This window comes from Indicator indicator, chromosome 20 (genome assembly GCF_027791375.1).
Source record: "Indicator indicator isolate 239-I01 chromosome 20, UM_Iind_1.1, whole genome shotgun sequence".
Lineage (NCBI taxonomy): Eukaryota > Metazoa > Chordata > Aves > Piciformes > Indicatoridae > Indicator > Indicator indicator.
The window spans coordinates 11154328-11167755 of NC_072029.1; the positions used below are offsets into that span (position 1 = coordinate 11154328).

At 42.6% G+C, this 13428-nt stretch overlaps 1 protein-coding gene across 1 annotated transcript in view; it reads right to left on the reverse strand.

Annotated features, from left to right (window-relative positions):
• SVIL (supervillin) overlaps positions 1 to 13010 on the reverse strand; it is a 104848-nt gene extending 91838 nt beyond the window's left edge. Inside the window, exon 1 of the mRNA XM_054389928.1 lies at positions 12947 to 13010. Within this exon, the coding sequence (XP_054245903.1) occupies positions 12947 to 13010 (64 nt within the window). The remainder of the gene's footprint in view (positions 1 to 12946) is intronic.
• Between the last annotated feature and the right edge of the window lie 418 nt (positions 13011 to 13428).

Sequence of the window (13428 nt, forward strand, 5' to 3'; positions counted from 1 at the left end):
CTCCTGATATTCCTGCAAACTGCAAAGCCCAATGGTATTTGTCATTTCTCTTACCTGTTCCTTGGCTTTGCTTCTCCTTTGGCAGCAGAGAGGCAAAAAAGCTCAGGACTACTTTTGTCATTTCCTAACAAAATGAATTTTAATAGATCTTTCTGAAGGCATCGTCAAACCTTACCTTAGAACAACTGAAACCGCTCTGGGATTTTTCCCCTCACTACCACCACTTGAGAACAAACATCATAAGAGATTTGATCTATCATAAATGAGCAAAGTTTGTGCTTTCTGTTTCTGCTCCAAGTATTTACAAAGCAATGACACAGTACCATTTGGCTAATGCAAAATTTGAAGGTGTCTCCAAATGGAATCTGCAGAATACCCAAAGTTAGCAGAAAAGGGGGAGAGAAAGGCAGATGAAGAATAACTTAAGTAACAAAAAAAAGGGATAATCCTTGAAGGGAAAGGGAAGGGAAAGTAGAGACCAACAACTCAGACAGTGAAGAAGAAAGGTCAGATGTTCTGAAGGATGTGATCATCATCCTATTTTAAAAATGGCAAGGGTAAAGCTGTGACTGATACAATGGCCTGCTGGCCAGTTCAGAAAGTTTGATGTACCATGAATAAAGTCACAGAAAATAAGCATTTGCAGTTCTTCACTTGATGCTTCCTCTAACAGCTTTGACCAGAGACTGGTGTTTGGGAATAGAACTGTGAATTCTTACCAAAAGCTGGTGAAAAGCTTTGCACTACAGGCAGTCCTGAGCACTGGTCAGGGTACAGCAAGCACAGCATCACTGTGGTTCACTTATGGGATCTCTAATTTGCTTCTGTAGAGAAACCAGGCTGTTTGGCCTTGTTTTTCTTCTCCCAGCCTTTTTTGGCAAGCAGAAGAAACAGTTTATGTGATGTCTTCAGAACACAAAGACCTATTGTAAAAGCCACAGGCTGCCTGATTGCCCTCCCAGGGATAGATAGGTCCTTTGTGGTGGAGGGGGAAGGATAACCTTTCACTTTTAAGAGATTTCCTTTAGAAGCAGAATGGGGGTGGGGGGGGGGGGGGAGGGGGAGAGAGGGGGAAGGGAAGAGGGGTGTTGTTATTATCATTTTTTAAAACAACAGAAGATTTAAAAAAATTTACTTCAAGAATCCCTCACCTAAAAAACTCGATTTTTGCTTTTCTAAGAGCTCCAAAAGATGGGGGGAAAAGAAGATCCTAACCAAGTCTGCCCTGCAAAACTCTGCTCCCACCCCCTTTATTTATAGTGGTTTGCAAGCTAAGTCACTAGCCTGCAACAAAACCACGTTCAGGGAGCTGTCAACCCTTCAACTAAAGAGCTAAACTTGGCAGGTGGTTGTGGGAAGGACTTCTAGCTGCAAGGAAAAACATGATAGGCTGGGTAAAGCTGACTGCCCAGGTTTTTTTGGCATCTTGTACTCTCATAGGATACACATCCCTGTTGGCCAGGGTCAGGGTCCTGAATTATGTAAATATGTCAAAACGTTTAGAGTTTGTCTGCTGGGCTAGACCACCCACAGGGAGTACAGCTTGGCCATGGGAACAGTACCATCAACTACACTGTGTTTTACTGTACTCTGCTGAATACACTTAACCCCCAGTGAACTGACAACATTATTCCTCTGCATCAGGAAGATCCACTCCCTTCTGCCCCGCAGGAGCTACAGTAAAACATCCCTTTGCAGGCAGAAGGATGAGTCTTCAGCTGCATCAGCTTTCCTGGTTAGATTTCAGTGAGTGTTTCAGTTGCCAGTCATGGGATATGCAATGGCTGCTCTTAAGTTTTGCTCCCACACTAATAGGGGAAACAAAAATACAGGTTTGTGGAAGCAGTGCAGACACTCAAGAACTAACTCAACTAATGACCACATGCTGCAGAAAGAATGTATTACTGCTAATCAACCCAGAGATGATTTCAGCCTAAATAATGTGGTCCATTTTGCAGTGGAGCAGCAGTTGCATGTCACAGCTGCTGAATAGAAGCTACTGAATTGGAGAGCCAATGGCATCCTGGCCTGGATCAGGAACAGTGTGGCCAGCAGGACAAGGGAGGTTATTCTTCCCCTGTACTCAGCACTGGTCAGGCCACACCTTGAGTACCGTGTCCAGTTCTGGGCTCCTCAATTCAAGAGAGATGTTGAGATGCTGGAATGTGTCCAGAGAAGTGCAACAAAGCTGAGGAGGGGTCTGGAACACAAACCCTATGAGGAGAGGCTGAGGGAGCTGGGGGTGTTTAGCCTGGAGGAGGCTCAGGGGAGACCTCCTTGCTGTCTACAACTACCTGAAGGGAGGTTGTAGCCAGGTGGGGTTTAGTCTCTTCTCCCAGGCAACCAGCAGCAGAACAAGGGGACACAGTCTCAAGTTGTGCCAGGGGAGGTATAGGCTGGATGTTAGGAGGAAGTTCTTCACAGAGAGGGTGATTGCCCTTTGGAATGGGCTGCCCAGGGAGGTGGTGGAGTCGCCATCACTGGAAACGTTCAAGAGGAGACTGGATGAGGCACTTAGTGCCATGGTCTAGCTGATTGCTTAGGGCTGGGTGATCAGTTGGACTGGATGATCTTGGAGGTCTCTTCCAACCTGGTTGATTCTATAAGTGAAATATTGAGGTGCAGAGCAGGGCACTGCAGGGATGCATGACATAAAAGTCATGTTGAGAACTAGACATTTACACCTCCTAGGGTGTAATCCCATGATGCAGTACTCAGACTAAATCTTAGACTATTATGCCAGCATATCATAGAATCATAGAATCAAGAAGGCTGGAAGAGACCTCAAGGATCATTGAGTCCAACCTGTCACCCTAAACCTCATGACTATCTAAACCATGGCACCAAGTGCCACGTCCAATCCCCTCTTGAACACCTCCAGGGATGGTGACTCCACCACCTCCCTGGGCAGCACATTCCAATGGCCAACCACTCTCTCTGTGAAGAACTTTCTCCTCACCTCCAGCCTAAACTGACCCTGTCTGTTCTTAGCAGAGGTGACCCAAAAACTCCTGTTTAAACTAGACCATTTATCCACTCAAGAGAGTAAAAACAAAAGCATGAGGGAGCTCATCTCTAAGTACTTTCCTTGGTTCTCCTTGAAACCATCTCTAGGTTTCAGTCTCAAAGCCTGGTTCATAATCTTTGAACTCCCTCAACTGCTTTCACTCCTTTCTTCCTCTCTCTTGATCCCTGCAAAGTCTTGCAGAGGGTGCAAGTCACCTGCTGTGGGTGGCTGCTTGGGATGCCAGGAAGACAAGCTGGGGCACCTGAGCATAATAGAGTTTGATTTGTCTTAAGTGTCTGCCAAGAAGAATGTGTGTGGAGTCACTTTTTTTCCTGACAATTACTTCCACAGAGCTGTGTTGCCAGGACATTTCATTGTCTGCGTTCAGCCTCGCATCATCCCAGGCAATTGCAAGTCTCTCATAAAAGTCTACTCAATTACTGGCCTGAGGTTTAATTCCATTAATCTATTTAATCTTGCACTATAAACTAGTTGCTTGCATGCTGGCTTCAATCAAGCTGTAAAGTTCCTGCGATATCAAACCTAAGTCCTTTGTAGCTGCACTTCAAAATTATGCTCTAGCTTTACTTACTCCTATTTTTACTTAAATCCAACACTCCAGCACAGGCAGCATGTAAGCCTCTGTCATTCAACACACAAGTTCACTCACCTTTCATTCATCCCTTCTCCTGCCATCCAACCAGAGCCAACACAGTGTTCTCTGCTCACCTGTCTTTCATTCTCACTCCCACATTGAGCATTTCTTTTCAAATGCCACTCTTCCCACCCCCTGTAAATCAGTACCCACGCTGCACAGCCACGGGGAGCTGGACTGGGGAGCCCACAGAGATAGAGAAGAAGGGGAAAAAAGTTCTCAAGGCAGTTCCCCAATCTATGTGGCCATGTAGCCAACTGATGTACATAGAGAGAATGGTTTGGAAGCAAACTGAAAACAGGAGGGCAAGTGAGGGAGGGGGTCCTAAACCAGTATTTTAAAGTGAGGTTGTCATTTCTGCTATTATCATCTGCCAATCCACACCATCAGCTGGCCTAAAGCAGTCAGAAGAAGGTGGTGTCCCTAGCCTACAACATTTGCTGGGTAGATTTAGGTTGGACACAAGGAAGAAGTTCTTTACAATGAAAGTACCAAAATACTGGAACAGGCTACCCCGAAATGTGGTTGAGGCCCCATCCCTGGAGACACTCAAGATCAGATGGGATGTGACCCTGGGCAGTCTGATCTAGTTAGAGGTGTCCCTGCTGACTGTAGGGGGGTTGGACAAGATTACCTTTGAGGGTCCCTTGAAACCTGGTGCAGCTCAGAAGGCACCTGTGTGCTGGGCTGCATCAAAAGCAGTGTGACCAGTGGACAAGGGAGGTGATTCTGCCCCTCTGCTCTCTGAGACCCCACCTGGAACACTGCATCTGTTTCTAGTGCCCCAGCACAAGAGGAACATGGAACTGATGGAGCAGGTCCAGAGGAGGGTCGCAAAAAAACCAGGATGGAATTTTTCACAAGGGCTTGTAGTGATAAGATGAGAGGAATGGATTGAAGCTTGAGGAGAACAGATTTAAACTGGAGTTTAGGAAGAAATTCTTTCCAGTGAGGGTGGTGAGATACTGGAACAGGTTGTCCAGGGAACTTGTGGAAGCCCCCTCCCTGGAGGTGTCCAAGGCCAGGTTGGATGAGGCCTTGCGCAACCTGAGCTAGTGGGAGGTGTCCCTGTCCATGGCAGGGGGGTTAGAACTAGATGATCTTTAAGGTCCCTTCCAACCTAAACCATTCTATGAAACTATGAATCTAATTAATATTTGCACGTATCAACGTTGTGTCTGCCACAATTACATTTGTAGCATACCTTGAGATACCTGTGCACTGACAATCAGAATATTTTAGAATGAGGAGCTTTTACAATCAGAATGAATTCTGTGCTATTTTATAAGGCAGAGGTTTTTCTCCCAGAGTTTTCCCACTGACAATTTAACAGGAAATGGGAGTAAGAAAGCACAAGAAACTTCAATCTGAGAATTTGGTATTTAAACCTGTATCTGTAAATCAGCTTTTAAAGACTTCATTTTACAGTTATAAAATTAAGTTTCCTGTCCTGAAACAACAGCTAGCTATGAACTAAAGATTCCTTGCTTGCAAGGATGACCCTCACTGTCTGCTCAGAAGGAAAGGGTGAGTGATGAGTTGTGTTTTCCAAGCCAGCTTGTAGAATTTACACAGGTTTCACTGAGTGCAACTCAGGGAGCTCGCATGGGTTTTGTTCAAAGTAGATTTAGTATAAACTAACTTTAATCAGGGGTTTTAAGGCCTGTGGTAAGCTTAATTTCCCTCAAATTTTGGAGTTTATCATGTTGCTTAGAATTGACCAGCACTGAATCCTTGAGCCTGTTTCTTTCAAATGAGTTACATGCTCTGGATTCATTCAAGGTTAGCTTTATTCACTAGGAAAAAAATAGCTACTCATCTTCACAATGAAGAGGAAAAAGTGAAGTCCAGGGCTGATGGAGCTACAGTTGCCTCAGTTCTTCAGCTCCTGTTGTCTGTGTTAACAAATTTTGCAAGTATTTTCTGTTGGAAACTGAAGGGACGCTGGAGTTACGATGGCTGACACCCAGTGAACTCAGGTGTCTGAACTCCCAGAGCTAACTTGTGGCTACAGGGTTACATTACCAACCCTTAGTCACCACTGGAGTGCAAACAGCTGCCTGAGATGCTGCTTCTAGTAGGATCACACCTTGGTTTTGAGGCTGGCTGGCACTTAATGGGAAATGACTTTGAAATATTGTCCATTCTCCTTGGGACAAATATTTTCTGAGAGTTAAGAGTTCTTCTGTCTGTCTCTGAGGCTTAACTGGGCTTTTTGTCACAAAAAAAAAAAAAAAACAAAAAACAACTGAAAAAGTCATATGTGAAGAACATATGACTTGCACATTGCCTCTATCATTTAGTGCAACTGGTTTAAAACATTCACCCACACTCCTCCTTGCTTCTGCAGTGAGCTGACAGGAGACAGTGCTAGCTTTGTTCTATTTAGAGACCAGACAGTCGTTTTGGTTAAAGCTAAGGCTGATATGACAGCACAAGAATGAAATCCTGCAGATCTCTGCTGACTGCCAAGGGTGTTACAGGTATAAGCCATTTGGCAGTCTTGAACTCCAGGGAAGTCTTATTAACTTCTCACAGTACTTTAGCAGGCAATCTCAGGGCTAACACCTGAAACCAGTTCCTCATAGCAGCTCACCAGTAACAGCACAGCAGCTTACAGTGTCAGCTGGCTCACTTCTGCTGGGAACTACACAGCTCTCTGTAGGACAAGGAGCAATGGATGGAAACTACAGCACAGCAAGTTCCACCTCAACATGAGGGAGAACTTCTTTACTGTAAGGGTCACAGAGCACTGGAACAGGCTCCCCAGAGAGGTTGTGGAGTCTCCTTCTCTGGAGACTTTCAAGCTCTGTCTGGATGCATTCCTGTGTGACCTGTGCTAGATTCTATGGTCCTGCTCTGGCAGGGGGGTTGGACTTGAATATCTCCAGAGGCCCCTTCCAACCCCTAGCATCTGTGATCCTGTGATCCCCTGTGTAATGGCCTGACAGAGCCTTAGCTTGCTTTATAAATGCACCTTTAGAATGTAGTTTACTAATGCAATCAGCACAAATGATGCTTCATGTCCAAGTTCATCATAATGCTTTTTTGTATGCCTTAAGAGACAACCCCAGAAAAGTGAATTATTTTAATCTGGGTCTTTGAAGTCTTGGCTTTACTTTTGTTTGTTTGTTTGTTTGTTTTTAAACTCTGAAAACTGGCATCATTAGAGCAAAAAAGAAAAAAAAAAAAAAGACCATCCCATCAATTAGATTCAAATATATTAGCAAAGAATGAATAATTAATGAATGATTGCTCTACCCTTATCTACTGAAAGACTCCCTTCAACACACCACCACGTGTAAATGACATCAGAAGCATTTTTATCACCGGTTACCCAATGCATTCTTATCTACTTAAGGCAGATTCCAAGTAGGACATGTTTTGCTCATTAAAAACCAGGACTTTCCAATGTGCCTGTTAACTCTAAACTGACTAGTTGGGAAAGTAGCCAAACCAGGAATTAGTGGGGAGCATTTTGCCTGCTGCTTCTTTTGAGAGCACACTATCCTCTCCATGATGCCACACTGACTAGTTGGGGAAGTAGGGAATTAATTAGTGGGGAGCACACCAGGGAAGAAATGAACTAAACCAATGGCAATTTAAGCTAAATAAATCTGTGCAATTGTCACCTATGTTTGTTATAGGCAAAGCTTCATGGACAAGAACAGGTCTTGTGTGAAGGTGTTCTAAGAAAGGAAAATTACAATGTTGCATTCAAAACCAAAAACCAACCAACAACAACAAACCACAAACTCTACACATTCTTAATAATGTTTTGCTTAAACAAGTGTACTGAGACTAGAAAAAAAAAAAAAAAAAAAGACCTCTTCACCAACATAAATCTAAACAAGAGAGAAACCTCAGCTCAGCGTGCATAATGGCACTTGCAGGATAATGGATGTACCCTTTCCACACAGGAAATGGACAAAAGAATCCTTGGACCTGACTAGAAATGTCTTGGGTCACAAATGGTTCAACTCCAACAACTCAAGTTCAACTCCAAGTCTACCCTGACTTGCTGTGAAGAAGAAATATATACTAACACTTTGCTTTTCCTCAGTCTGAGAGTTTGGGGGGGCTCTGATTGTAATCTCTCTTCTCTCTATAAAAAGTACAAAAGGCATGGCTAGATTAAAACTGCCTGTCTGCCCTCACTACCCTTATCCCATAGAAACTATCAAATATAAGGAATTGAGCAAAGAAATGCCCACAACAAAGCTACGGTCCTTCTGATCTAAGCTCCTAGAAAGTTCAACTCCTCCTTACCACTGGAAGTTTTGGACAAAAATGTAGTTTAGTAATGGAATCAGCACAAAGCAGCATGGGAAACAGGAGAATTAAATGTTAAATTGACTAACTAATCCCCCAGAGATAGCAGGGAAGAAAGCTTACCTGTTTCAACAAGTTTAGGCATCTGCTGCAGAAAGAGGAGCTGATATTGTTACCTCTCATCAATCAAAATGTTTCCTGCATTACATTCTTAGTGCATTTGTGCCTGAAACTCAAGAGCTCTAGCAGTCTCTTCCTGCTCTTGTGCAGACTCTGTGGTACCTAACTTCCATATCTGTTCTGTTTTAAGGCTTTTAAGGCACTGACATCTAACAGGTTTATAAGAGCACAACACAGGCATGCTAAAATGGTGAAGCAATTTCTGTCAACTTGCTTTTTAAAATGCAAGTAGCAAAGAAAAAAACCTGTGATCATAGGAAAAAGGGATGAAAAAAATTTTACTGATAAGGGTGTAAGAACATTTTGATATAAGGTATCAAACTGAAGTACACATCTGCTAATCCAAGACAAAAATCTAACAGGCTACCTGAAGGATATTGATCAGGCAGTTTTTTCCTAATCCTCACTGCCTCTACATATATAAGGATTCAATCTCCTATAAAATAGGCAAATAAAGGGGAGTATTTAAATCTGTACCTAACAAGATCTGCGTGAGAAAAACTAAATATATATAGAGGGGTTATTCCAGTAAAATATTCCTCTCCCTAAACTGATGAAGTAGCTTTTAAACATCTCCAGATGTTTAAATATTTTCTGTCTTCTGATATACTCTAGGTTAAACCACAGGTACACATAACTCAGAATAAAAATTCTAGGTCCATTTGACAAAGAAATACAGATGTGTAAGCCAAAGAAAAAGGAAGATGGCCTTAAACTCCTAGTTCCTGAAAGGGAAACTGACAGCCTGAAAATGTGTTTCTTTGGCAAGGACACTATTCCTGTGTTTCTGGAGATTAGAATATAACATTTGAAATACCCTTGAAGTAAGAAACCTCCTTTTCCCACCCTCCTGCCCCTTGTGCTCCCCTCTAACAGCTGCTATTGCTGGAGGATAGGAAGGCAGAGAAGTGCCACTAACTTTCACCTGTGGTGTGCTGGTAAGGTTTAAAAAGAAGAGAATGGAAAGTTGGAGAAAGCTTTCTTCAGAACACTCCAAGTCTGAAAACACAACAAGAATTATCCAATGTATTCACATCTGCTTAGAGAACTTCTTAAACACAAGAGAAAAAAAAAAAATCAGTACTAACAAGTAGTGTTTATAGAAGTGTTCTTCCAGCTGCTTGTAGTACTGTGGCTAAGGTTAACTCATTTAAGCAGAAAAAGAACAGACTGACACCTCTCACACAAACCAACCAGCAACAGCACTTTCCATTCATAGCAGAATGAACTCATCCCCCCAAGCAAAACCACAAGAATAAAAATCACAAAACGCCTTAAGGAAGGCTGAATGACTGGCATGCACAGGCTGGAATAAATCCACTCCTATTTCAACCTGACAAAGCTGCAAGTATTTTCAAACAACTGTTTTGAGCAACTGTGTGCAAGCTCTGCGAATGAGCTGCTACTTACTTCAGAATCCTGTTAAAAATCCACTTGTCTGCAAGGGAGGAGAAAATGAAGGTACAGATGCAGCAGAAGGGGTCAAAGTCTTCTCAGAGTAGTTACTGATAACGTGTGTAGCTCTCCCTAGCCAGGAACTTCGTCATTCTGGTTTTAGAGAAGTTTCTTGCTACGATTCCTTTCCAAAGCACCTAACACTCACTCGCTAAGTGAACAGAAAACTGACTTCACAAAAGTTACTGAATATCAACATGCAAGGCTGGCAAGTACATGTGCAGTCAAGATGATTCAGATAAGTCTGATAAATTTAGAACAGAGCTTTCCTAAAAGCATGCGTTCACCAAATGCAGTAAATATGCAGGAGCTATATCCAAGTGCTGATTCCAAACATTAGAGAAAAAAATTTAACAGAGAAAATCTCTTTTCAAGAGTTCGCTGCCATCTGAAGTCCTCAACAACGTTATTCCTTGATCTGCCTTTAGTATTTCCATCCATGACTGGATTTATCCAGATAAAAAAGCTATAGGCTCTCCAATCTCAGAGGACTAAGCCAAATGCAGTGTGGCAACTTCACATAGGACCAACCTTTTATGGTTGGAACAGTAGAGCTTGGATACAGCTAATCTACCATAAATAGCTCTTGAAACTCAGAAGGATCAAATCAGCTGTTGCAACAGTCCCAGCCTGTAGCTGCTTCAAATCCAATTATACTGTCAACTCTATCTTGCAGCCCTCCTTCTTACTTCCCCCAAAACTTTTTTGTCCTGCTCTTGTGAGAAATGAAAAGCTGCAAAGACAAATGCAGCAAAACAAAATGCATTGAATAACAATCTGACACGATGGACAAGCATTCTCACAACTCTCTTAAGGAATAGAAGTTCTCTTCTTATAAAAGCAGCTTAAGAATTTGATGTCCTTAAAAAAAAAAAAAATATCAAACTATCAGCCCTGACTTGTAATGTAAACATACAACTTGAAATAAGTGAAGTTGCAAGAACACAAAGTGCAGCTTTAAAGGGCAGGCAAAACCAAGCAGATAAACTGTGTCCCAGAGTAAGGCATAAAGCACCAAATTGCTTGCATATTTTTTCTGTAAGTTAAATACACTCAGGAAGTACTAGAACTGAGTTACAAATGCTTGTATTACAATGATTCCTTTCTGCTAGTTAGAACCATTTTTCCTCAGAAGAAAAAAAAAAAAAAAAAAGAAAGATGAAAATTAAGAATTCTTAAGGAACTAGGAGCTTCCAAAATGTGTTTACTAATGGTACGAGTCAGTGTAACTCTGCAAACTACCAGCAGAACTACTACAGCACAGCAGTTGCTGAGGAATTAGTGGAAAAAGATCATAGAATGTCTTGTGTTGGAAAAGATCTTAGAGATCATCTACTACGACCTCCCTGCCATGGACAGAGACACTTCTCAGCTAGACTTTGCTGCTCAGGGCCTCGTCCAACCTGGCTTTGAACATCCCCAGGGAAGACACAGCCACAGCCTCCCTGGGCAGCCCATTCTAGAGTCTTTATACCTTTATACCAAAGAACTTCTTCCTAAGATCTAAAGTTATTCTCCCTCAGCTTCAAACCATTCCCTCTTGGATCCAGCGACACAGAAGTGAGCAGCATTATCTTTATGGTTCATCTCACAGTACACAAAGAAGCCACAAAATGCAAGTACATAAGTGTACGGAAATTAAAGATTTATGCTTTTTTAAAACCATCTCTTACTAATGTAGTCTTTCCAAAACAAAGAGATAAGTTATGCCAGTTCGGGAACTCTGGTACTTCAAAGAGGAAAAGTGTCTGGCGTGCAAAGCCTGGATCTGTATCTCCCACAAGCAGGTAAATCCAGAACATTGCCAGGGCATCCTCCTATGGCTGTGGCCATGACATCTACACTGACATCTAGGCACCACTCCTGATTGTGCAAGTGGCAAGAGAAGGAGATTGCTAATTCTTAGTATTCAAATTGCTCTAAGAAGGGCCCAAACCTGGGCTCCTCTAGAAATAACTCTAATGAAAGCATCCAAATACAAAACTCATCCTCGTGGAAAATTGCCAGCCATATGCCATCCTGCTCCCTCCTCTCTGAGCTTGCACTACATTTTATCATCTCCGTTAACAGGCCTGGGGCTGAACTGAATTGCAAAGCACATAACATACACTGAACACAAAAAGAGGAACTGGTTTCAATCTTGCCTACACAGATGATGACAAAACATCTTTAACTAAGTGTGGGGTGGGTGAAATGAAGTGGTTTGCTATCACCTCTGAATTGTGCATGAAGGAAACAGCTGGGTCACCTTCTGGATGTCTCAGAGAAGTCAAGAGAGCTGGAAGAAGCCACAGAGTTTTCCCTTTAGGCCCTAGCAAATGCCTAAGCAAATCAATTCAGTTGCAGAGGGGACAGTGAGCTTTTCATTAGCATGGAATAAACTGAGCATGTGACATGGAGATAAAACAGACCAGCAAGATCTGCCTGAGTAAGTTTATCACTTCGACCATGGCTTGTAGAACTTGTCATATTATGCTTCTGCACTGAGGTGAAAAAAAAAAATAGCTGAACCAACTGCTAACAGAAGTTCAACAGAGCTCTTAAAAATGCAGCAGGCATGCTTGCAACTGGTAAGAGAAAGTGCAGCCATGATCATGCTGCCAGAACACAACCACTGGTGCTTTATGCCCTACCCATAACCATTTAAAATCTGAGGTCTTTTTATTGCTGTGGAATTTGAAGGATGTGAGTTATGACATGGAAACACACCCCCTCTCAAGAAGCAGGACTGGGGCTGCTTCTTTCTTTTATAGAAGCCACTCTGCATCCAACTGTTTGCATTTGTTCTCCCTAGCACAGAGGGAAATACGTTAAAGATTTCACATTCACTACCACTTTTAAAAAAGAAGAAAATAAAATTTCTCCCTGTGCACTTTTCACACAGACTTCTTTGGCTCTGAACACACAAAGAGAACAGACTGCCACAGAAATACAGCAGATTCTCCCTCTTCCTCCTCAATACGAAATTTCTGTACATGGAGGGGCCAATACACAAGCTCACTGCTAGCTCTTTACAAAAACCATTAGGGATCTAGCATGTACCTTCCAGAGACCATCACCTCTGCTATCAGAGTGTGACACCAGACTTCTCAGACCACAGGTGTGTTGTTGAGACAGAAGTACAAATTAACAGACACACTTACAATACCAAGGTCTTGGCACTGCAACAGGGGATATGTGCTTCAACGAGTAGCAGGCAAGAAATAACAGCAGCGTAACACACAGTAAAGTGCACTCCAGTCTGGAGTGAGCCTGTATTCATTTAGCAATTCAGCTTCCCACTTTACAGCTGGGAGGGGAAGGAGGGACTACCCAGAAAAAAAAAAAAAAAAAAACAAAACAAACCCCAAACTCAAATCTAATAAAAAGTGGCTTACCAGCATCCATTGTCAGAATCATGGCCCCACTTCTGTGTCCCAGGAAGCAGGAAGCCTTACCCATCCAGTGTATGCGAATGACTCAGGAGGACAGCATGGCTTTGTTTCAGCTTATATCTCCCAGCTCATTCACCCCTCCTCCCTCTCCCAGGATAAAAGTGTTGCCTGTGCCTGGCCACCCCTATTGGCTCAGCTAGGGAGTCACACTCATTTGGCATATTCAAGTTGCTGTGAGAGCCTAAAATTACCCACAGAGGATTTTTTAATTTATCTTTAAAAAAAAAACACAAACAAACCAACCAACCACAAAAACAACACACCCAAACAACCATCCACAAACAAAACAACAATAAAACCCCAAACACACTCTTTTTGTCTTTCTGGGAGATCAAACTGTTCATTCTTGCACTAGGACACATTACAGCTGGTGTTACTGCCACAGGGGCAAACAATTCCCTGTGCTCAGAATGAATGAGAAGGTA